Source organism: Heliangelus exortis, chromosome 7, assembly GCF_036169615.1.
Source record: "Heliangelus exortis chromosome 7, bHelExo1.hap1, whole genome shotgun sequence".
NCBI lineage: Eukaryota > Metazoa > Chordata > Aves > Apodiformes > Trochilidae > Heliangelus > Heliangelus exortis.
Window position 1 is genome coordinate 10,290,630 of NC_092428.1, and position 26,067 is coordinate 10,316,696.

The following is a 26,067-nucleotide window of genomic DNA, read 5'->3' on the forward strand; positions in this document are numbered from 1 at the left end:
TAACATTTGATGCCTTAATTTTAAGATCTGTTGCGTCCATACCAGTTATACTAACTGACCCATAGAAGCCCCGAGAGTTGTATAACCTTAGTTACTGGCAGCCAGATGCCTCATTCTGAGAGAAGAAGCCGGAAGAAAAGAAATCCAAGGTTTAAGTCAAGTACCTCAAAACATACTTCTAAGCTACCTTTCTATCTTCCTGGGAGAGACATGGTACAGGGAGCAGGGCTTGTGAAAGCATGGAGATTTCTTTCCTTTCTGCAGTGCTTGGCAGTGCTTCTACATAACTGCAACCTAGGAGAGATGGCACACCACAGCTGTGCTGCTTTTCTGAAAGGCCGACATTTTATTCTCCTATACATGTGCAATACACTGACACAGCAGGCCAGACCTGCATGCATACAGCACAGACCCAAATCATTTATAAAATGCTATGCCTTAATCAGCCCATGGGGCATGGATATCAAACAATTCAGCTACAGCAACCTGAAAGTTTTCCTTTGAAAAGCAGCACAGTGTGAGGATTTTGGCAGTATAGTAGTAGCTATTAGACACTTGGAAAATGCAAAAGGTTAGAGGAAAGAAGCTTCAAAATTTTTTTTACAAAAAGCGAAAACTTTTTAAAATGAAAGATACTGCTAGAGAAATCATAATAAGCCTTTGTTCATATAACTTCCTCGAATCAAACTACCAATGAAAATGACATTTAAAAGCTTTGTTATTTATTTTATTAGAAAAACACAAATTCAGTCAGAAATATATTTCAAGTGTTTCCGTGCCGTGTCTCTTCCAAACTATTAGAATAGGTTTTACTTTGTTCAGCATTATTATTATAGGAGTTTATACTTTCCTGAGCACAGGTTGTGCTTTGTTCAGCATCATCTCTATCAGACTGTCCCCCTTCTTGACACTTGGAAAGAATTGCCTTTAGTTTATCCTCAATTTTATCAGCTGCAGCGCACATTTTCAACTCTCTCAGGCTGCGTAATAGCGTTCCACAGCCACCTTTTATCCCGTGCTCTTGATACCACACTTGAAATAGCTTAATCTTCTGTTCATATGTATCCTTTAAACAGTCCTGATCAATTTGATCTATTACAGGTTCTGATACTCCGCAGTAACGAACGAATGTCTTGACTTCTTGGAGTTTCATCTCGTCCACAATACGAGCCACGTGGCTACTCAGGTCAACATCTAGAAGCATGAAAGAAAATGAATGCTCTCAGCACTTTTACCTCACTGTTTCTTGTCACCTGTGGTCAGATTTGATACTTCCCCTATCAAAAACAGAATAAGTTTCAGGTATTCCCGACTCAATATGTTCTATATGTGATTTTTTACAATATATAGAGGGTCTGCTTAAACATGTTTCTATCAAATGCTAGGCAGCAATTCACATATTAGGGTTGCATTCATATTGCTTTTCTACCACTTGAAATAGAATCTCAGTTCCTTCTGTAACCTATTATGTTATTCTCTATGTAATATTAGAGTCTGATTAAAGTGCCTTGTATACCTGATTTGCACAAAATACTGTTGGAAAAGACCCTGGAACAAGTCAAGTCTTTTGTTGTGATACATCCTTGAAGCTTATGTTCTCTTCCTATTGTGTGTTACTGCTGTGGATCTGCACATGAACATAGGTAGATTGTGTTTCTGCAGTCCCATTGCTAGGTGTGGGACTACACCATTATCAAAATTATCCATAAGTTTAGAAGTCCTTCTTCCTGCCTAGTGTCTCTACCATACCGAGAATAGAAATCCAACTGCTTAATTAGAAATTCCTTCCTACACAACAGAAATTCCTAACGAGGAAAAATTTTCATGAGAGCACTAAATGAGAAACTTTCATGAGAACACTAAAACCCAGTATGAACTGGCATTTCTCTAGCAAGTGTCCATTGTTGTGCTCAAATGACAGGTCTAGGCAGTAGTAAAATCAATACAGAAGTACCTGGTTTTTTTAGTGTTGGATTTGATTGTCTGTATTTTTTTTCTTATACTGAATTTTGAGAAGTTACTCATTTCTTACCTATGTCTATGAGAGGTATAGTCTCCTGAAAAGAAAAGAAAAGAAAAGGAGAAAAGATTAGAGACAAGGTCTATAAAACAGCATCCTTGTATAGGATGATAAACACATTTAATGACATTTGACTTTAGTAAATTTTCTTTTTTTCCATGACTCCCCTGTTCTCTGAGAAAAGGAATCACATTGAACAGGCAGACCTCTTTGCCTTGGGTAAGCTTGAGGAATCAACTCACAACTGCTATTGCCTAAAAGTATGCATGGGTACAGGTACCCTGAGTCAGTGGAGACCTGATGATTTATGAAGTCTTGAACTTGGTCATGTAACTTAGGAAGCAGATCAACAAATCCTAAAGAAATAATACAGTGTTTCTCTCACTTCTCCCTAAAGAGTCCTTGTGGTGAAATTTACTTCATTAATATCACAGAACAGAGGCATGCACATGCTTGGGGAGTCCCAATGTAATTTAAATGGAACAAAGTTCCTGCATGAAGCCAACTTTTGTGATCTAATCAACAATACTTACATAAGAAGTCTCTCTGGGGACTACTTCACTTTGGTTCTGCTTGCTAGTATGACTCTTATGTTTTACACAGTCTGCAACAAAAAAGCATTTATAAAATACAGGAAGTATATCTCTCTTTTGGACTCTAAGTGTATAATACATCTAAGAAAGTAGCTGAATATCTTACTTAAGGGTATGATAGGAATAATGATTAGAGAATCACTTACACCAGTATATCCCAGCTATTGCTAATAGAAGTAACACTATAAGACCAATGATCCACCATGGCTCTCCTGTTGGAACATTGAAAAAATTACATGAAATTTAAGCCAAGACATGCAAACGCAGCAATATACTCTAAATTTTAAACAGATTGCATCAGATTATAAAGCCCTTTCTCCTATCTCCTGATGGCAGAAGCCAGATATTTGTTGAAGTCTTACCTGTCATGAGTCACCCCTGAAAAGGAGTAACAACTCCTACAGCTCCACGGTGATGAAGGGAAAGGAGAAATCAGGAAAGTACTGCAAGTCAGTACAAGGTCCAGTAGGTATGATGCCCCTAGCTATCAGAAATCACTATGGGCCACTGTGTAGAACAGCAAAATTGCAATAGCCCCTCAAAATATAGGAGATGCTAGACCATGCTAGGTTTTTAAAATTGTACCTTTGCTTCTGCACACAGTGTCTGAACTTGGAGTACACTGTTTTTCAATCATTCCACTTTCACATCTGCAGAAAACATGAACAAAAATTATTACAGGACTCGTTTCTCTCTTTATAAACTCTGTCAACAGAGCAAATAAAAACCTTTTGACACTTTTTATTAGCTAAATATTTCATATATCACGATGTTGGAGTTTTGAATTCAACTGGCATGAAAATTATATGGAAAGGTATGGGAGTGGAAAGAGGTGTGGAAATTATTTTTCTGGATGCAATACTAGATCACACAAAAACAACAGGGAAGTTTAGAAACCTAATTACATTTTCTGAAAAGTATATACAGACTTGATGGATACATACAAGTTTTTTTGCATGCCTTGGAAAGCCTGCCTAGACGCAATTAATTTGATTGAACTTAACAAGCTAAGGACAAAGGAACACTCGTATGTATAATATGAAGTTATACATTACCTTAGCCCCTGTCTTAAAAGTGGCTGGAAAAAAGTGTGATAACATGAAAATAAAAATTTAACGATGCATAAACTTACACGGTACAGGCATCACAGTGTGTACATGGTAAAGAAGAATTGCAAAAGAAGTTTTTCGCACAGGTGCATTCTGTATTCTGTGCTGGGGTACAGTTCTTTGCAACCTCCAAGCCTAAAAGAAATAAAGTTTGTTAGTTTGAAAAAAGTAGCCACAAAAGCAAACCTCTGCTCACAAGCTCTTGCCCTCACTTACATGCTTTTAGCTTGGCCACTGTTGGCACTGTTGAGGTTTAATTGTAAGAACATATAACTTTTATAAGAAGCCCTGCTGCTGGAGTACAGGGAATACAGAGATGGCAAAGACACCTCTGCTGGCTGAGAGCTTAAAAGACTGATCAAATAAAGTACTCGCTAGTAGAGGACTCATCTGGCACTGTCAAATGTTGTCAGCTTCTTTTTCCCACACAGAAGGAAACTCAGGAGATTACGCAGTGAATCTCCATGCTTGATGTCAGAGAGATAGGTTCTTTAGTGTCCCTGAAAGACAAGTTTCATCTCTTTTTTGAGGACCTTCAATAGTGAGGAATTCCAGTCTCTTTTTAGGTAACATGATTACTGCTTAAGTATCAAAACAAATTAATTAATATTCTGCTGTCTTCAGTTGTATATAATGAAGTTACCTCCATCAGTCCAAAATTATTTCAGCATTAAAAATAACTTTAAGTGTAAAAAAAGTATCTAGTTACTATGAAAGATATTCTCATATGTATATAGGAATAGAAGTGAGTTTTTGAGTTACCAACATTCAGTGCCCTGCTGTAAGAGGAAAACATTATCTTCTAAAATTTGATGAAGCTCTACTGTGAAAACAATGCACTAACAGTGCTGTTAACGAAAATATTACACATGAATGATTCCAAGGATGGTGTTCACAAAACTTCAGTGGTACATTTCCTCCTGCTTAATGTTTTCAACTGCCTTCTTTTCAACTACCATATTTTCCATGAGGTAACGTGACGAGTCATCCCTCTACCCTTTCTTTTTTGCCTTCACTTTAACTAATAGTTTCCTTTGTGGGACTATACAAAATGCTGAATTGCTTTGTTGTACTCAACTTCATAACTCAACCAAAATTGCTTCTTACAGTAGCTAATGAGGGAAAGTTTTTTATGCATATGGAGATGATACAGGAAGGGGAAAGCACTTAAAGGTTGGTTTTCCAGCAGGTGATTTGAGTACAACCACATTGGAGTTAAGAGCTATCTTTCTGCCCATCAAACTTGATTTTGGATATATGGAATGAAAAATGATCATTTCCCAGATCCAGGTATACTAGAACTACAGAACAGCTGGAGGTAGGAGATGATCTTAATAGATTAAAAAGAAAATATTAAAATCCGTGATTGGTATTTATGCAACAGAAAGTGAATTTCTGTAACCTGGTGTCTCCCAGCAGGTCCATGCACAAAGGGCTCATAAAATGACTAGGCAGGGATGGACCTTCTAATGTCCTTTCTCTTGTCTGGATGCTGGTAGACTTTGAAGGGAACAGGCCATAGAAAGTAGACAGGTTTGCTTGTGTTTTCTCAAAATGGGATGGATCTCTTGCCTCTAATGCTGAATGCAGAATACTGGCGTAGACGAATCACTCATCTGACCCAATAGGGCATAACTTGTGGCTTCATAATTTGACCCTATAACTCCCAACCATCTTGAATGTATAAAAGATATCATTCTATCAGCTCCAGCAATTTTAAATAATATTATGAATTACATTAAAGACTATGAAAGAAACCATTGGGGATTCTCCCTTCCTTGATTCTTACAACACCCTTCCTCTTTTCAATAGTGGGTGAGGAGAATTATTCCTTGACTCTAAGTTGGGATCTGCTTTGCAAGGACTGCTTTGGTTGAGCAATAGCAGATATAAGGAGAAATAACAGACCAACATAGCTTGTTCTTCTTCTTACTTTGTGTCTGATGAAAGGGAATTTGGGGATAATCTTATAAATTTGTAATGAATTCCTTCATGTACTATCACTAAAACATTTTAATCTGCATGCTACCCGCTATTCAGGAATTGTAAAGACCTTTAAGTCAAATCCTATATTAAAAAAAGTCAGTGCTAGAGTTGCTATTTCTATACAAGTACCAAATGTCCTGTCACATGAAGTGCATCGCAAACACTTTTCCAAATCATTGACATGATTTATGTATTCCTTTCCATTTTCACAGGGAACACAGTGCTTGCTGATATCTGTTGGGCAGTCGATATTTTTAACAAAACCTGTAGAGACAGAAAAGCAAGAATTAAGATTTGCAACAGGTTTGCTCAGAAGCTATCAGCTCTAAGAATTATATCAGACTTCTTTTTTAATCCTTCGTACCTTTTTATATACAACTATAGACACAGTGTATATTTTACATGCATACATATAGGCTCTCCAGGAATGTAGTATATATAGGATCTGATTATCCCTCATCTTCATCGAATTTAGGGATGAAGGAGAACACACCAAACAAACTTGTACACACAAAACTGGAAAACCTATGAATATATGAAGTCTCATTAGCAAAAGCCTGTGGCAAATGCATCTGTCAAAGATGCGAATGTAATTTTTAGCTGTTTTGTTTTGTGACAAGCATGTTGTGTGAAATCTATTTGAAATGAAAAGTTATTAGTGCACTGTGCTCAAAAAATACTTATCAAGTTTCTGGTGTCCATTAACAGAGAAAGATACAGCTAGAATAAAGCACTGCATGTAGAAAACCACAGCATGCCCCCTAGCTATCCCGGCAGAAAGCAATTGTGAACGTTGTAGTTTCCACTCTTTCTGACTTGTCAACAGTTTTATAGTGATACTTACCAGGTTCACATTTCTTGCAACACTTGACACCTAAATTGTATTCATCCAGGTTACACTTTATCTCCCTTTTAGCAATGATCCTCCTTTTAATTAATTTATTGTGTGCCACATGTGTTACAGCTTCAGTATAATTTTTGCACTGTGTTTCAATAATTAAAACAGACACCTAGGAGAGAAGAATGGCAAGTTATAAAAAAAGAAATGCCAACCACTGTAGGTGTGTTCTACTACAGTACAGAGTTACATTGATATTGTTATTCTATTGCTAACCATATTGATATTCACCCCCTTATTAAAGCTATTCATTACTACAGAAGAGTTAATGGACAATAAGGACACAGGTTTATTTGTATCAGCTCTATGACTGCAAGTACTAATTGTCTGAATATTAATGTTTGAGCACAAGCCCATACATCTAAATTGTAAGATTACCTCATATGCCTAAATAGAGTGCAAACTCATTATTTTCTTGAAGAGCTTTCTCTGCCTCACATCACTGTGCCTGAATATGCCCTTTTCCAGCCAGTAACACTAATCTTCCATAGAGACCTTCCTCAATTCGAATGGAATTTATATTAGTTTCTTTCCACCCTACTATCGCTTGAAAACTGAACAGTTAATGATTCTTTGAAGAAAAAAAACATCTTTGCCACAAATACCTGATTTCTAAAATTATCTTGTTCTCACTTTGTCTTCTAATTCAATTATTTTTCTCATTCGTAGGTGATGCCTATATAATCCTAAAAGAAGTATCACTCTCCTTTTAAATTAATTGGCACCCTGATTCATGTTTTTGGATGCAGTCAAGTTAAAATGCACAGTGCTTGTTTTTTTTTTTCCCTACTACTTGTCAGCAGTAACTTTACTAGCTGACAGTGTCTTGTCTTTTTTCCTGGTAACAAGAAAAGATGAGTTCAGAAGCAAGACAGTTGCTGGGGTGCAGAGCCCTCACGCTGCCCCAGCACCTCTGCACCTCTTGCTTCTGAACTCACCTGCTCCTCAGGGCCTCAAGGTGGGCAGTCCAGTTGGAGTGTGATGACCCTCCAACTCAGAGAGCCATCCAGTATTGTCCTGTGGCAATCCATTCCCTTGGTCCTCATTTCACTTTCTTACTCCCAAAGCAAAAAAACAAATGGCCTCTGGTCCTCTTTTCCCTAAGGAAAGCTGATGGCACACGAAAACTCCCAGCCCTGAGGGCCAGTACAGGCCAAAGCAAACATTGCTCATGGCATAAGGAAGTTGATGGGGAGAAATGACTTATTAATCTCCCTGCACTGATGGAGGAACTGAGCAGGGCTGGCGAGGAGCACAGCACCAGCCCCACCACCCACTCCCTGCTGTGCTCCAACACCACAGCCCAGCCCCGGATCCAAGGAGCCTGCCCAGGCTTGGTGCACCTTGCCTGCTCCCCTCCCCTTCACCAGCACTTGTGGCCACACCTGGAGAAGCTGGGACACCTGCATCCTGCTTCCAGCACCCAAATATCTGCTTTCTACACCAGATAAGGCAAGACTTTTTTTTTTTTTTTTTTTTTTTTTTTTTGATGGAAAACCATGTGCAACAGCACAGAGAAGACAGTGAAGATAACCACAGCTTTCTGATCACCCGCAAACAGCACTGTGGCACTGGTGAAGCACAGGGTGTGCACAAAAAAAATGTCCAGGGTCATGCAGAAAAGGGGATATAATCACAGAATCACAAAATTTTCATGGTTGGAAAAGACCTCTAGATCATTGAGTCCAACTGTCAACCCAGAAACAAACACCATGCCCACTACAGCATGTTGTGGAGTGCCACATCTACACAGTTTTTTAATAGCTCCAGGAATGGTGACTCCACCACTTAGCCCTGGGCAGCCTGTTCCAGCATCTGACTACTCTTTCAGTAAAGAAATTCTTCCTCATACCTAGTCTAAATCTCCCCTGGTGCAACTTCAGGCTATTTCCTCTAGTCCTATCTTTACTTACTAGAGAGAAGAGGCCAACATCCATCTCGCTACAACCTCCTTTCAGATAGTTGTAAAGAATGATAAAGTCTCCCCTCAGCCTCCCCTTCTCCAAACTAAACAAACCCAATTCCCTCAGCCACTCCTCACAGGACTTTTTTTTCCAGATCCTGCACCAGGCAGTGTCTGCTTCTAAGACTGACATGATTGATGTCCACTGCTACCACTAAACAATGGCATGAAGAACCAAGACCACCCCCCAGCCCCAAAAAACATCCTGCCCTGGAAAAAAAAGGAGCAAAACCGTGACATCTGTGGCCCTCCTCTGGGTAAGCATGGAGCACACCTGTGTGACCAAAATCAACCATAATAAGTACTGCATGCCAGGAAACATTTCTGAATGACTAGTGTCGGTAAAAGTTAACTGAGTTTTTTCTCATGTTTACTGGATGCCTGCAACACAGCGTGGGCACAGATGCAGCCTTCCCTCCCATAAGCAAACCTCTCTGCCTCTTGCTTGTGCATTTATACAAACAAGTTATGGTGATACAGTGAGGGGGAACATAAATTTAAGACTTTTTCATAGAAGCCCTCCATTGTTGCTCACAGAGATGAACTTCCAAGTACACTTACGAGAAGTGAGGATCACTTCCCAGAAGTTGACATATAAGCAGCACCAAAAACCTACATTAGCTCTGCTCACAGGAACATCTCACACTCCCTTCCTGTACACAGAACAATGAGAAAACCGAAGATTTTTTAGCTTTCAGCATAGCACCCTTTATTCAAACTTTTTTCCTCTTCCTGCATTTTCAGCTCTTCATTTATTTGCTGAGGTTTTCTTGGTGTCACTGAGCAGCAAGTGCTAACAGCAGAAAGGAAGCACGTTAGGGACTTTCAAAGGGCAGGGCTGATAGATGCTTTTTTGTGATATGTATATTCAAATAAATGGTGGCGGTATGTTTTCAGCCTAAAATGGCTCACAGAGGCTCTCTCCTGCCTTTCTTATCTTAATCTAAAACACAGTTGTCATATATAAACTGAAGACTTAGGCTGAACTGAGCAGTCAGTGGGAATCAGAACTATTCAGCTGACCTTAGAAGAATCCATAAAAATTATCACAAGCCCAAATTTTTAAATTTCTCTCCTTGCATTGCATTGCTATTTTCTTGGGTTTTCTTCTTTTGCCTAGGCTTTTAGGAGGCCTTTCCACATAACCTCCTTTGCTCCTACAGTCTTCTAAAATGCTTTCACCAACAGGCACCTGCTAAAGACACTTCATAAACCTGTCTCCATCTGTCATCCCAAGGCAGAGTGACATGAACAAACCTGTGTGATTCTGGGGACTCCCAGGCCTCAAATCCTTCCTGTATCACAGTAGTCTTCATAATAGGTCAACCTATCAAGTAAAAAGTTTCAGTGGACCTACATTTGGGGAATGTAATCTCATCTTTGGAAGTGTTTGGACGTGTTATTTTCATACAGGACTTCTTAAAGTTTTCTAACTATTAACCGTGAGAAAAAAAGATTGCTTCAGCTTTCTCCTGTTTTCTTTATAATACACTTTATATTTATCAAATCTCCCATTTATAATCCATAGATGCCTATGGATGAGAAGGCTGATGCCCTCAGAACATTGTGGCCTTTTTTTCTCCACTCCACATTTGTCACATGGGAATAAGTGCATGAGCTCACCAGGGGCTTTCTAAGTGTTAAGCAGGGGAAGAGGGAATTTTTCTTGCTTTTTTGCCTAGTGGGAGTTTTGAAAAACTTTGATTTGCTTTTGGTACTTCTGACAAATGGTTGCTAGAGTTAGGTCCACTTTAATACAGTTGTTAATGCAATTACTCTCCTTTGCATTAACCCTGTCAGTATGGCTTTTTCAGAGAGTAAGTAATTTTACATTGCTTGTTAAAAAGATTTTCTGCTCCAATTCTTTTACAATGATAACCAATTTCTGCTTCCAGTATCTCCAGCATAATTTTTCCAGCAATGCTCTCCAGCATTCTTCCCCCATCTCTTTTTTTTCCCACAAAGGAAGAAGTTAATGGTTAACACCAAATAACCACTAAAAATAGTACTTCATGTTCTAAAATCTTACCTGAGAAGGATAAAAAGAACCCAGTTCCACTTTCTGAAGCCCAGCAACGGGAGCTGGTATTTCCCCACAACCACAAGAATCCTGAGATTATTCAAATTTAAAGTGAGATGCGTGTGGTCAGTGCCTGGGGGAGGAAGAAGCCTCCGTAACTGTCCAGTAACTGCTTAAAATCATTACTGTCCAAATTTACATATCACTCTCTTAAGATGGCCTGTTCCTTTGGAGTGTTTCTGAGTGGTATGTAGTTTTGTTTTGCAGCAAAAATTTAGATGTTTTCTAATTACTTAGGCCATCACTATTTTGCATGACTATCCCTGCTCCTACTTCAACATACATTTTTCTTGCAAAATTGAGGTCTCATTCAACAAAATACTTTCATATTCAGGTTTATAAATAGTATAATAAACTGCTAATTAAAAAAAAAGAAGTATATGAGAGTGCCACAACCTAAGTACTGAAATTTGGAAACAAGTGCAAAATAATAATAGTAATAATATTTATTCTCTGGGAGCACTGTGATAAGAAAGAGTGTTTTTTACCTTACTAGCCTTCTGAATAGTTCCAAGATACTCATTTAGACTGACATATTCACTAGTTATTTGCTGCTTCTGTATAGGAACATATAATATACACTTCTGTTATCAGATGAAAATCCTTCTTTGTATTTAACTATGCTCTGATTTCTTGTGCAGGGGTGTGGATATAACGCTCTGAATCACTTTATTTTACTACATGCTATATGGTAAATCAGATCAGAATTTGAATAGTTTTTACATTACCATCTTATTTTTACCTGCCAAACCCTTTAACAAATTGCAGTCATTAGCAATGTAACCATACAGTGAAGAGATTTTGAATGTGTACTCCAGTGAGTTCTCAGAAAGAGGTGAGAATTTGGGCTGGTGAAGCAATGCACAGAGCATCCACGCTGCCACTCAGGCAGCCCTCTGCTCTGCAGCAGGGCTTACTGACAGCTCCCTGATCCTCACTGTCCAGCCCCTGGGCTCCCGGAGCAGGGCTGCTTTGGGCAGCTCTGCCAGGGCACAAACAGCCTCAGTGCATCTGCATGTGCCTGGGTCTCCTGCCCAGGAGCTGGCTGCCCCTGCAGCTCTTTGGCCTAAGGCACCAGTACCAGTGGAGATCCCTGTGCTGCAGACACTGAAACATTTCCTCACCTTCCTTGTTGACAGTAGCTCTTCAAAATGAGTGTTGGCAAAGGTAACTTTATTGACGACAAGGTTAGACATGTGACCTAAGATCTGATGCTGCAAAGACTCACACTGTGCCTGCAGAATTATTAAGCCAAGAAAGGAAAGCTCTACTGAACTATTCAGTAGGTCCTCAATGCCACCGGACTTGGACTTCTTTAGCTTTTACAGTGTCACCATCAGAAGTGGACCAAAACTCCTCCCCAGGCACTCACTTCTACATCGTTTTACCAGGTCACTTTGTTACAGAGGCCCGAGGTGCACTGAAGTCAGCATCCATTACTAACACGGTCTTTGCCAGGGCAGATACACAGCCACAGACCTAAGTCCGCTGTCCTTGCATGGCCAGCATCTCCGGCCGGGTCTGGGTGCCTGCAGACACGCCAGCTGTCCCTGGGTCCCTGCAGCTATGACACAAGACCTGGCACCCTAACACCCATATGCATCCATCTCGCTTCTCTTTCCCTTTGCTTTTCCATAATAGAATCATAGAATTGCCTGGGTTGGAAGGGACCTCAGAGATCATCAAGTCCAACCCTTGATTCACTACCGCTGCAGTTACCAGACCATGGCACTGAGTGCCACATCCAGTCTCTTTTTAAATATCTCCAGGGATGGAGAATCCACCACTTCCTGGAGCAGCCCATTCCAATGCTTGATCACTCTCTCAGTAAAGAAATTCTTTCTAATGTCCAACCTAAACGTCCCCCGGCACAACTTAAGACCGTGCCCTCTTGTCTTGCTGAGAGTTGCCTGGGAAAAGAGCCCAACCCCCACCTTGCTACTCCCTCCTTTCAGGGAGTTGTAGAGAGTGATGAGGTCTCCTCTGAGCCGCCTCTTCTCCAGGCTGAACAGCCCCAGCTCCCTCAGCCTCTCCTCAGAGGATCTGTGCTGGAGTCCCTTCACCAGCCTGGTTGCCCTCCTTTGGACCTGCTCCAGGACCTCGATATCCTTCCTAAACTGAGGGGCCCAGAACCGGACACAGTACCCGAGGTGTGGCCTCACCAGCGCTGAGTACAGGGGCAGAATCACTTCCTTGGACCTGCTGGCCCGATTGCCTCCACCTGCCCCCCTAAGTGACTGTAAAACCATAAAGTGCCTAAATGCGAACGTGCGTTTTTCAAAGGAGGGCGGGGAAAAAAAATCGCCTAAAGCAATTAGTTCAAATCTCGGAGGAAACTTTGTCGCGTCCGGCGGCTCCCGGCACCGCGCCCCGCAGCACCCGCGTCCCCCCCGGCGGTGGCTGTGCCCGGCGGGCCGGGGCTGGCCCCGCCGCCGCCGTGTGCCGAGCACCAGCCCTTCTCGCTCGCCCGCTCGCTCGGGCAGAAACTTACGAGGAGCAGGGGAAGGAGTCCCTGAGCCATGCCGCAGCTGCCCGGCCTTGTTCTCGGCAAAGCGAAAGTGATACGTCCCGCCACAGCTGCCGGGGCCGCGCCCAGTCCCTCCCCCGACTCCGGGGGAGGAGGAGGAGGGGGAAGGAAGGTTGGAGGGGCCCGCAGCCATCCCGGATGAGCCCGCGGGTTTGGAACGGCAGGCAGCTCCCGCTGGCGGCAGGCAGGGGCACGCCGGCGTCGCTTGGCAGTCGTGGGCACGACGGTTTCCACGAGGGTCTTAAGTTTTCGGGCAGTATGTGGTCGGATGCATCCGTTTGGCAGCACATGAATGCAAGACATGCCTCTGAGGTCATGAAGCAAAATGCCAGCAGACCTTGGGCTGTGTATGAATTATTTGCTTGATGTGCTTCAACTGGTGGGTAGAGCAATTGCCTCCCCACCAAGGGCAGAAACTCCAATTTTGCAGTATTGGTAAGGACAGGTTTGGGGCAGGGAGTTCTGAATCTGTAGGAGGAGAGAAGTCATTCAGAGTAGGCTACAAACACTGAAGCAGAAGAAAGAAGGAAGGTGGTTTGTAGTCTACAAACACTGCAGCACTGCCTTTTTCTGTCTGATTGAAAGGATTTCTCAAAACTGTGACTTCTATTTCCAGTCACTCCTTCTTTTTTTCCTGCAAGCTTTCAGTGGTTTGAAATGCTGGTAGTTTGGCTTCCTCCACAGTGTTTGAAATAACATGATGGTGTCAGTTATTGATACACGTTTTGATCTTTTTGATGGTGATGTGAATGCTGTTTTCTTGGAAAGACCATGGTTGCAGTCGGGCTGGCCTTTTCGTTTTAAACAGTGGTTTATGACTCAGGTTTTTAGAGACCCTTCAGATTTTTTTCCAGTATGGCTCTTAGCTGCCATACAGATAGGTTGAGTTCGTAACATCATAAAATAGTAGCTGCTGTTTTAGATACTTCAGGCTTTTTAACCACTTCCAGATAGAGATGCTGCCTTTGGAGCATCCTTCAACAATCCACTTTCTGCCTTTCCACTGGCAGTGCAGAGCGTGACAAATAAGAGGACAAATGAGAGACACCTCTCTTTGGTGTAGTGCTGGTGTTAGATGTCTGTAGTTCTTACTGGGCAAACCCAAATCAATGTGTACCCAAGGCTGTTAATTTTAGCAGAAATTTGTGTACAGGTAGGGGTGGACGTTGTCCAGATCTGTATGGCTGCTGCAGCACAAAGCTCTGCAGAGTTTTTTTCAAATTCCTTACTGAGGTGTTTCTGGTTTGTCCTAAAACCAAAAGCTAACATGACTGGACCATCAGTGGGTATCACTTCGCATTTGGTAACACCTCTGTGTGCTTCTTGCCCTAATTATCTGATATTTTGCACTGATGTAGCTAACATCTACTAGACACATACATATTGTTTGTACTTCTCTCCTTCTCCCCAGAGGAGTGATGACAACTTGCAGGTATCTGTTCTGCAGCCAAGTGTTTTTGTCTTGGTAGGGAACTTTGAGAGACATTTGTGAAGCCACCAGATTTGTGTCAAAACAATAGTGTCTGCATATTACTTGGATTCATAGCTCATAATTGTATCTGTTTAGGGTTTTTTTATTATATGTATAGTGGATCTAAACCAAGAGACAGTATGCCATGTGTTCAGAGGATTTTTTGTTTGATGTTTGACCATCCTGAGCTTGGATCCATGAGTGCTGTAATGCCACTGTCTTTGTCTTTGCAGTGTTCCTTGGACTGAAGCAGCTTTTTTTTGGCTAGTAAAACAGGCAGTCTTGGCTATTTTTTTTATTCGCCCTTCGTCTAAGCTTAATTCATGTGTCCCTTGAGGGGTTCTAAAGGGTATAAGACGCTGCACTTTTTTTTTTTTTTTTTTTTTTTTTTTTTCTCCCCAGCAGGTGGCCTTGCAGCTTTCCTAACATGCCGAGAGGGGTCAGACTGCAACCGGATCGAACTCCTGGAACATTCAACACACGGTGAGCTGACTTTCTAGTTCCTTTGCAGTTTCACCTATAAAAATATAAGGTTTTAGAAACAAAGTGAAAATTTTGATTAATTCACTGTGCTTTTTTTATTTTTGTGTTTTGTAGGGCTTTTTTGTGTTTGGTTTGGTTTTTTCCTTGTTTGTCTATCTCCACATATGTGCACCAGTCATAGGAAGGTCTGTTCAAGCTGCAAAACCACCGAAGGAATTATGGTGGACACACTCAACTGCAGTGTTCTGGCTTTGAGACTCTCTGAGTTACAATCTTTATTCATGCCCTAACTGGCATCAAACCTTTTTTCCCCACTCCAGAAGCCTACTTGCATTTAGAGAAACTCAGGGTGTTATGACCCTATGAATTGTTATGCTTGTGAGCTGGCTTACTTAATTAGTCTCCAAATATAAAATTTTCAAGGTGAAATAAAACATGTCTGAGGGCCCAGAGTCCTGTGCACTGGTATCATCTCAAAATGTTGAAAAATAATTGAAGAGGGGGACACTATAAAATCTGACTTTCTTTCTACTAATTTCTTTATTAAAATGTTACAGAGTTTTTTATTTATTTATTTTAAGTATATTGTTGTGGTTGTTGTTTTTTTCTAATACTTGGTTTAGATTTGTTTTGGCATATGGGTAAATAGCAGTTCTTTTGTAGTAGGACTGGGTGAAGAGATTAATGTAGTGTAACTTAACCACAGTAGTTCCATCAAACTTCAATTCTCTTTTGACCTACAATATATCTTAGAAGATCATTGCACTTTTTACTGAGATACCTTAAGATAATAAATGTAGGAGCTGTTGAATTCAATAAGAGTTATAAACTCCTTACTATAGTTGTCTCCATGTTGGCTTTGCTTTTCTTTGTCATGTATATGTTAACTCATTCCCCTCTCATTTTAGTAGACAGGAAGTTTGCATTAAGATGTGGATTAGCAGACAGAGCTTAATTGGTCTGTAAAGGGAGGGAAATAAAATACAGAATAGAGGTTTTGGGGATACTTAAAATGAAACATTTTGTTATGTGATTCATGTTTTGTAAAAAACCTGAAATTGAAAGCTCACAACTTAATAATTGAGCCCCAAGTAGAGTAATAAAATAAAACTAAAAAAAGTCTGCATTTTTTTTTTACTTTGCTTTTTTGTTTTGCCTTTTTCCACTCTCATGTATGCTCAGGAAAACCTAATTTTGTTTCAGATATCAGGCTGAGTAATCCATTGCTCACACAAATCTGTTGCATCTCCTTCATAATAGGAATCCATTAAAATTATAATCTTTCTCCACCCAGTTGCTGCACTACTTGCTCTATGGTCTTGTGTACCATACATGTTCTGTAACAGCTATAACCATCAGCTGTCTTGTTGCAGTGTGATGTGGCTGCATTCTGCCAACTGGAGGTTACCCTCCTCTCTTTTTAAGATAATATTTATATTCATCTGGGTTAGTGGTACAGTGAAAGGTTCTTGGTCAGGTGATGTGGTAGCAATGCAGTGTATTGGTTCAAATATCCTGTTCTGTGGGTGGAGAAGCTGACGTGGTGGCACAGAAGTATGAAAGCAGTGTGTGATTGGAGAGGCTCATGAACACCCTGGGGGGGGCTGGTTTGGTCTTTTTCTTTGGTAAGGGTGCTGCATGGTGTTACATCAAATCTGACCAGGGAGTTCTGTCATGCAGCATGTTCCTGTTAGATGTAATAGTGAGTTAGAACTAATAGTGAATTGATACACAGGCCTGTGGAGCCTTAGGTACTCATGTTTATCTAAACCAACCACACTAACAACAAAACAGAGTGGAAACTGAAACTCCTGGCAAGTCATTTGTACCTCTAACAGTTCTCCTCAGGGAAGGGTGACAAAAGAGAATTGGGAATAGTCCCTGTCACTCTAAAAGAAAGCTGAAACAGATGCATATCCTTTCTCTTGCAATCCAACTTCCTGATAAAGCCCTGGACCCATGCTTTTGTTCAGCAGACCTGGTTTGATGACGTCAATGCATTCTTCACAGCAGGAAAAAAAAACATTTTTTAAACAAATTGGGCATTTCCTTAGACTGGAAAAGCAAATTGGATGGATGCCTGGTGTCTTCTACAGCCAATCAGTATAACCTTACCATAAATGTAGATGTGTTTCTATCTGAGGATTGCTTATTGACTTAATTTTAGCCAAGGGACCATCTTGTCCCAGTCCTCTGTATATGTACTCTATCAGTGAATGCTGAGATTCTGATTGCTGCATTTCTTAGCTAATACTTTGCACATCAAGCAGGCTCACTTAAAATTTGACTTTGTGACTTGATATATAAAATACATTTTTTTTTAAATGTTTTGCAGAGCTCTGTCTCCCTCCAGAACTTGCAGCAGGCAAGGTTGCCTTGGTCTGTTAAGTTCCCAGATAATATTTTTCTTTTTTTCAGTGTTTTTCAGATTAATTATTTCTCAAATACTTCGTTAAAGCCAGGTATAGCAGAAGAGGCATCCTTTCTGCATTTCACGGAAGCTGCTTCTCCTGCTATCAGCCAGCTCACATGCCAGAACAGGAGCCCAGATTGGGGGATTGCAGAGGGATGCATGGCAGAAAGAACATTTCTGGTTCCCTGGGATGGGCCAGCACAGTTTGGTGCCAGCACAGGCTATAGCTTATCAGACCCAGGTTTCTCATGCATTCTTCCCAGCTTGGAGGTGCTCAGAAACTCCCTGTCTGGAGATAGTCTGCTGAGAGGAGAGCAATTCCTCAGTTTTGTGTGAGAAATGATGAGGGATTCTCATTTCTTTGCTGTAGTGGTGTAAGGAAATTGTCTTCTTGATACGAGGTTTTGGACTGGGTTCTTAGTTCTCTTTGAATCACTTTATTGAGCCATGATTTTTCTTGAGATCAATGGCAATTTTGATGTTTTTTTGAGTGAAGCAAATATTTCACTACATGTGCATAAAGTGGATATAAAGATATGTTTTATCAGCAACTGGGGTCTTGCCTCCAGGAGGCAGGGCTTACCATCTATCCTCATGAAGCAGAAGCCACATCTGCAAGCCCAGAACTTAAAATCAAGGTAACAGGGAAGTTTTAGCCCCTGTGAAAATAGTAGCTTGTATTGTGCAAGAAGAAAAAAAGAAAACAGATATTAGCCCTTTTTCCCAAGTGTGGTTGTCCCTCATCCCCTCCCACCCATTTTCCTGTGGCCTGGCTGTTTGTAATGCAAGTAGTGCTGAGTTATTAATACTATAAAATACTATAGTACCACTGTTTTATTTCAATACAGTTCAGAAAGGGGGATGTGTTTGTGTGGAGGACTTGCTAATTGCATAATTTTCTCCTTCTATTAAACAACGTGTTCCTGCTTTGTAACACAGACTGATCAGAGCGATGAGGAAAGATTTATATTATGTTGAAAAGGTCTTAGCATTTGACCTCATAAATTAATTCCCAGAGACAGCTAAATACAATGCAGTAAGTAACAAGCTCTAATTAGGAAGCTGGAAGAGCTGCGTGTAGTTCCAGTATACTGATGTGGAAACTACCCAGGCATTTTTAAGATCCATGGGTAACAGTGTTTTGTTTTGCAGCAGTGAAAGATGTTTCTACATCTAGCCAGGAAGTTACTAGCAAGGAACTGAAAGAAGAGAAACTTGGGAATTACTTATAGGACTGACAACATGGTAAAAACCATAATTCTGACAGAGATATACAAAACCTTGTCTTTTATTTAGTGCTGTTACTGACTTGCAAGAAGAACAGAACATCAATCAGCAGGCTTTAGCATTGTCTGCCTGTAGGTATTTTTGAAGTCCTGAAACTAAAGGGGAAGCAGTGCTGTGAGCCTTCAGTCTGTGGAATGGAGATCTGTGTGCCTAAAGAGCTGTGTTTGTGCTGCTCCTTGTGGGTGCACTGTATTTGTCTGGGCAATACAGACCAGTATTTGTGATCTCATTAAGAAATGGATCAAAAAGCAGTTGAGGTTGGAGAAATCTCTAGGCTAGGCCCCAAATTATACCCCAGTCCTGACATTCCCCAGACCCCATGAGGCCAGTGGTACAAGGATCTGCCTTGAAACGGGCTGAAATGAACAAAAGCTTTGCAGAATTCTGTGCTTTTCATTATTTCTGTAGGATGGTTATGTTTGTTTCAAAAATATGTGTCTGAATTTCTCTTATGATCATAAAAGAACAAAATGCTGTTCTTTGGTCTAATAGGGAATTTGAGAAAAAAATTGAAGGTAAGCATGTAAAAGCATCTAGTGGAAGAGGAAAAAACAAAACCCTAAATTTGGATGGAAAATTCTGGCATTCTGTCAGAAACCCAACCAAATTAATGAATAAAAATAGCATGCTATCTATACTTTTCCATAGTTCTTATTGACTTTCTTTAAGAAAGAAGAATAATAAAATCCCTTACATAACTAAGATGCATCTGCAAATCAAAGGTGAAAAACTGGTCTGCTTCAGGCTTCTTGTGAGGCTTGAGCATAGTTTGGGGAGAGGTTTAGAAACTGAATGTCCTAGACCATGAGTGCTGAGTTTCTGGTGGGTAAGTGGCTGCCCATCACCAGCTGGCAGACTTCTGGAGGCCACGGGAGAAAGCAGGAGGGTCCTCCAGGCCCCAGCAGCAGCCAGGATGTGTGCAGGAAGGTGTGACAGGGCAGGGTGACACTGCTCACAGGGCACAGGAGAGCACCAGTGGAGTCCTGCCCCTCTGGGGTGAGTTAGGCACCACCTGGCTGGGTACATGTGTCTGCAGCTTGTTTGCATCAACCAAAATGCCATTCAGCAAAAGTGAAATCGATGGGGGTAGGGATTCTCTTGCATGGGTCAGAGATGCAAAGTGTTTTCTCAAGGCTTCATATTATGAATAGGATTCTGCTCAGTAGACTCTGTGTTATCCTAGATCTATAATGCAGACTGTAGCAAGTTATAAAAACACATACATACACTTTATCCTTGACATTTATCAGTAACTTGTGTTATTGTTCAAATGGTTGATAAAGGTGTTTTGGTACACAATGATGGGTAGGGAAGGTTCCACAGCATCACACCCACTCAGCAGTGATTTCCCTACACTGACATGCTGTGAGAATTCAGCCAGACATTTCTCATACTACATAGGTTTATTCCACATTCACCTTATTTTTAATTATTTCATGCTTTAGTTGTAAAAGTAATCTAAAGCCTTTCACTTTCTGAGTTTGTAATATTTGTAATAAAGTGTTTGCCAGGAAGTCATTTTTGCAAAACCTTATTAGTGAGAATTTGTTATATTATCTGCTTTTATTGATTGGATTATATATTGGCAGTTAAAATAGTTTGACTTAAAGTGACATGTTAATCTGGAAAGTTTATATTTAGGTACTTCTTGCCATTACATGCTTGAAATTTCTGTTAAGCTACCCTTCTTTCTGATTTGGGAAAACTCCTTAAGCATTTTTAAGGACTAAGGAAAAAAAATGTTAAAAAAAAATGTTAGTTGTTTTGGGGGTAGTTTGGCCTGGTTTCTGGAACATTTGTATGGATGTGGGCTACCCAGACCTGCACAGGCTCAGCTTTTTGCTGCTCTTTTTTTCAAATCACCCTTCTGCAATCACATTGGAATAGAAAGCTTCCAACTGTTTTGCAATGCTTTGAATTGACATCTGACTTTTTTCTACTACAGAAAATGCATGTGTTAAATATGTTTGCATTCACCAGATTATTTTTGATAATTGCATATAACAGCGTATATTTCCATGTAATGCAATTTCATATATATATATATATATGTATATTTCCAAGTCCAATTGTAAATTGTCTTTTTATCCTAAGGTATTTTTAAAAGTATGTGTTCAATTCAGTCACACAGGTTGTAGATTTCCCATTTTATATTTTGTATATTCTTCAATTTTTTTGCCATGTAATGCTTATTCCTTCACTGTGATACAGTGGTTCTCATGTAGGTTTATAAAAGATCTGAGCTGTGCTCTAAAGAGTTGTTTGTTTCTAGGTTATGCTGAGTGGCTCGTACTGAAGAGGAAGTTGCAGTGGGGTCAGGACTCCTTGTCCTGCCCAGCAGCAACAACAAACTGCTCTGAGCCCTGGTGCCCAGAGAAAGGGGCTGGAGACCAAGACTGGGCCATCTGGAGAGGCAGGTGCCTACTTGTTGACATTTGTGGAGAGAGGGACTCCACAGTTTGTTGTTTTCCAAAGCCCATTGGCGAAGAAGCTGTGTCAGCTGTGAAAAGTGAAACACTGGCACTGCAGAAAATTATTAAATTTGGTAGTGAAAGAGATTACCCTATAGAGATCCTTGATGCCTGCTGGAAGGCCAGCCAAGCTGGCTGATACACACCTGAGCTTGTGAAGCTGGCTGATAGAACCAGGTGTGCAATGAGCCCACAGCTTTCATCTGCAACAGCCTTATGAAACCTCCTTCATGGCTTTCTCTGATGGGAATGATTTTATTTCTCATAACGTGCAAGATCATCTTGAAACCTTTCTTTTGGTGAAACTGTAACAGGATAACCGATTCCATAATTAAGGTGGGAAATTGGTCTCTGTTGTTTTCAGTGTGGGAATATGTTAGCTGGGGAGCTCCTAAGTTACTGTGGAGAAAGGACCCCTGTGCTCTGCCTGCCCCCCCTCCCCCCCCCCCCACAACATAGGATGGACTTCCTCAGGAATACAGGGCTTTTTTTTTTTTTTTTTTTTCACAATTGTAAGGTGGGAATATTTCATTTATATTTTTGACAACTTTAGATTGAGGTACTGGTAAATGTCTGGGGGAATCTGGTCTCTCTTAGCTCTTAGGAGATGTGCCAGCCCAACATTACTGTGAAGCCTGGTCTGCAATGGTATTTAGAACAGATATGTCTGCATGAACTGTGAACAAGCTACTGAGGTGCTGTGAAGAGTTTTCACACAGTGGGGCAGAGCATGGTCTTGGCCATTGACCTGGGGGCTTGTCCATGATCTCTTGTGGCCTTGCAGCTCTTGGTATAATGTTCTTTTGTGCCTGTGATGTATCTGATGTTTTCTTTCTAACATTAGGCATGTCTGCACCAGCTGGTGTGTGTGCTATGGGTGCTACCTTGCATACAAAATGTAGAGTTTATTTCCAAAAAAAGTAATGGAGTGCAATCTATCTCCATAGCTATGTGTTTAAATTAAGCAAATGTATGGAGGAAAAATCTGACTGCTTCTATTAGGCAAAAAGATAAAGGTACAAACTCCTATCTCAAGAAATCCTTATGGTGCATGGAAGGAAGCAGAAAGGATATAGGAAGAAAATAATCACTGTAGGTATCCCATTTCTTTCCTAAGTATCTGCTATCAGGATATCCCAAGAGGCAGGATACTGAGCTAAATGAGTATTGGCCTGACCCAGCAGGACTCATACTTATATTCTGTATATGTATCTTAGAAGAATGGGGAAGGAGCTATTAGCTCACTATTTACTTTGAATGTATTCCTTTGATTTGAATGAGGGATAAATTTGCCTAACATTACCATTGAGAAGGATATCTTGCAAGAAGATGAAGGAAGTTTGAGAATTAACATGCTTCATCACTCCACTCAAGATGCTGAGGAGTCAAACACCGTATCCTCTAGCTCTTGAACAGTACAGGCAAAACTATTTTACAAACTTTGTAAGTTGAAAATTTCGTATTTAAGAATTCTTAGAGCCATTTTGTCTTATTTGCCAGTGCAAGAGCCTGACAATCACAGGGAAAGCTTGTCTGTGGGTCTGGCAACTTATGGATGATCTGACACTTTACAGATGAATACTTCTGCAGTGAATCAGGTTATGAGAGGGACATTCTGCTCCCTAAAGCTTATTTATTCTTGCCTTTCTTAAAAATGGGGGTGGAGAATTGTAAAGCCTATCAATGAGCTAGAGGAGGTTCTGAAGCCAGACAAACCAAAACATTTAGAGATTCTGCTAATGCTGTGGAGATGAAAGGAATCCTCAAATAAAAAAGAGTCAGAGACATATTTAGCAGAGCTTCATGGCTCAACAGCCAATTGGATATAGGCAGGGAGGTCTCCATGCGTGCCTCAGAATTTGTTTTCCCTTATAAAGTAATGGCTTGTAATGTTATAGGTGAAGAGGTTACTTTATTCCTAGTTTTCTGTAGCATAGGAGACAAGACTGCAGCTTCTGCTCCCCCTTTCCCAAAAAAGTATGGCATCTATGAAATGATGTGGGCCCTCTGTGCTGGCATTCTTCAGGCCAGCTGAAGCCCATTTCACAGGAGCTGTGTCTGTACAGCTCCTTCTGCTGTAAAGTCCCAAGCACATTTTCTGTCCATAAAACAAGCTGCACAGGGTATTGATAACCAAAATTTTGACTTAAGGAAAAAGTAGCTAAGAGTTTCCACGGATATCCTGAAGACTCTTGAAACCAATAGGGAAGTTTCCAATGTGCATGGGAGCTTTGATAATAACACTATAAAGAAAGTGGGAGAAAGGGTATGAAAGAAAGAAAGAAAAAAATTGCTTTTTTTTTTTTTTTTTTTTTAAATTATTTTCCTTTCTCTCATCATAGTCTGCACATGCTCCTGTGATGGAGAATGCAAAATGGTTTACTGTGGACAAACAGATAAGTTCTCAGGGGAAGACAAATAAAAATCATAGTTTTTGGCTGTGGATACAATGAAAGAACTAGAACCTAAGGGTATAGACACACCAGGCAAACTATGCTATGCCCATTTCTATGCAAATGAGTGGGATAAGTGCTGAAAGATACACAACAGAGAGTGGTGGTGGAAGTGGTTTCCAGAGGGGAAATTTTAAGAATGGAATTGTGTTCTTTTTCCTGCAAAAATTATATATATATTTGGGCTAAGCTCTCTATACAGCCATAGAGAAAGATTCAAAGTTTTGATCCCCAGCATTTAGACTTGGTTCTCAGAAGACTTGCTCTATTCAGTTCTCTCTAGATTCTTATTCCTGCCTTATGCCAAGTACATTCTCCCCTTCCCTCCTACCTCTGGAAATGACCTATGTTTCTGAGAACAAAGGTGTAAACTACACTGTCGTTTTTCCCTGAGGGCTTTTTTTATCTGTAGCAACATCTACGTGATCAGAATTTGAGCATGGAACCACTAAGAAAAGAAATACCTATATTCTATAATGTGCCTTGAGCTGGACTGACCTAATTTCCTTGCATAGTTCACCTGTTTGCCTTCCTTCCTTTCTGCTCTGGGTGCTTCCATAGTGTAATGCCTCAGACACGAGTTCCTGCCCAGCGCTGCCTCTCCCTCCATTGTGTGCTGGAGGCCAGGCAGAGAAACCTCTTTGCACTTTTGCTGTGCTGTTCCTGGGTCTCCATCACTGCTGCTCACTCAGTCTGGGCTTACTTCTCCCTTCTAGTCTGCATGGCCCTGTCTCTAACAAATATCCTTTATAAGGTAGGTCCCTACAAACAACTGGTGTTTCCACTGTATCACTGTATCAACATCTGCTTGCTCTGAATGAGACTCTGTAAGCCACATAATTTTCATGAGCACCCTGAAAGCTGGGATTCCTACATTTTTAGTGCCCAGGGCAGGCTAGGTTACATGTGATCCCCACCCAAATAACAGCTCCTTAGAGCAGCCATGGGGTTACTGCTGCCATCATTGCCACCTCTGGTAGTTGTGGTGCACATCAGGCTGAGTTCACAGGAACTGAAGCTTAACAGAGATACAAAGATGTCTGTGGTATGTGTGCCACTGCTTCCTACAATAGCTGCAGAGTTTTCTTGTAGGCCTGTATTCCTAGCTATGCTGAGGTGCAGTGTGAATGGTGTATCAGTTCTACTGAGGGTTGTTTACTTGGCTTGTCAGTTGCATATGTGTTTTATTTGCTAAAGCATCTTCACCAGTAATCTTCTTTGGAAGTGTGCACCTCTTTTCATTAAGTCAAAGTGTTTAGATTCTTTTGGATTTTTATCCCAGACTCAGTGTTTCCAAGGAGAAGTAGTAGATGATGCTTCTGAAAACCTTGGATTGTGTTTGCTCCAGTCTCGGCAGTAATTGGTGTTTGTATCAAAATCAAACATGGTACTGCAGTGAGGGGTTCTGCTGTGTGAAATTCTCCTATACCTGCAACCTCAGTTCCCTAATCTAATACCATATGTTCTATGTGAGGTATGTAATTTTTTCTCTGGTATTTTTGAGTATTGCTGGAAAACAAACAATTTGATTTTGGCTGTATTGTGAGTGTCAGTTTGAGATACACGGAAAAGGATCTTTTCATGTCCTCTGTTGTAGCCTTGCCTTGGTGAGTTTTATTGCTGTTTTTTTGTTTGTTTGTTTGTTTGTTTTAACTATCTCTTATCTTTTGCCTGTATGTGAGAAGTGAAATAATAAATAGCTTTTGCATGGCTCATGTTCCAACACTTGTTAGCTTCTGTTTCTGACCCTCAAAGGAAGTTACATTCCTTAAAAATTCCTTTCCTTAAGAGTTAAATTCCTTTAGGATTTCAGTCTGTAATCCTGCCTATCTGTGACCATTGCTCTTGGGGTAATTTTTATAATCTCTACAGCAAAAAAACTCCCACTGCATTTGTATGGGAGACTTTCTTGCATTGACTGCTCAATTAGGCAGCAAACACTCAATAAGCAAACACATGATGCCCCTCCCTATTTTGACAAGACTCGCAAAGCAAGGATGCTTGTGTCATTTTTGTGTGTGTAGAACAGTTTTGAACTGGTAGCAATTTAGTTTTGGAGCTTGATTTCTGGTCTTTATTTTGACAAAATACTGGTGGCTATGGAAGGGCTGCTTGCTAGAATTAGCCTCTCCAGAGAACAGCTGGCTACAGCTGTAAAAATCCAGTTCTGTGCTGAAAAAAACTCGTACATTGAGAACCTTTGCTTTATATGCTAAAAGTATTTCAATGGAAAGGCTAAATAGGGATTATAAAATTTAACAACTTTGTTATGAGAAATTTAAGATGAGTTTATGGCAGTCCAGTCTTGTGGGT

At 40.7% G+C, this 26,067-nt stretch overlaps 1 protein-coding gene across 1 annotated transcript; it reads right to left on the reverse strand.

Annotated features, from left to right (window-relative positions):
- Positions 1-700: 700 nt before the first annotated feature.
- Positions 701-13,248, reverse strand: FAS (Fas cell surface death receptor). The gene is made up of 9 exons (XM_071748768.1): positions 13,141-13,248; positions 6,553-6,718; positions 5,838-5,972; positions 3,746-3,857; positions 3,199-3,263; positions 2,760-2,825; positions 2,554-2,624; positions 2,033-2,057; positions 701-1,194 (listed from the first exon to the last, which is right to left on the reverse strand). The coding sequence occupies exons 1-9, from the start codon at positions 13,168-13,170 to the stop codon at positions 764-766; spliced, it is 1,101 nt and encodes a 366-aa protein (XP_071604869.1). The 5' UTR covers positions 13,171-13,248; the 3' UTR covers positions 701-763.
- Between the last annotated feature and the right edge of the window lie 12,819 nt (positions 13,249-26,067).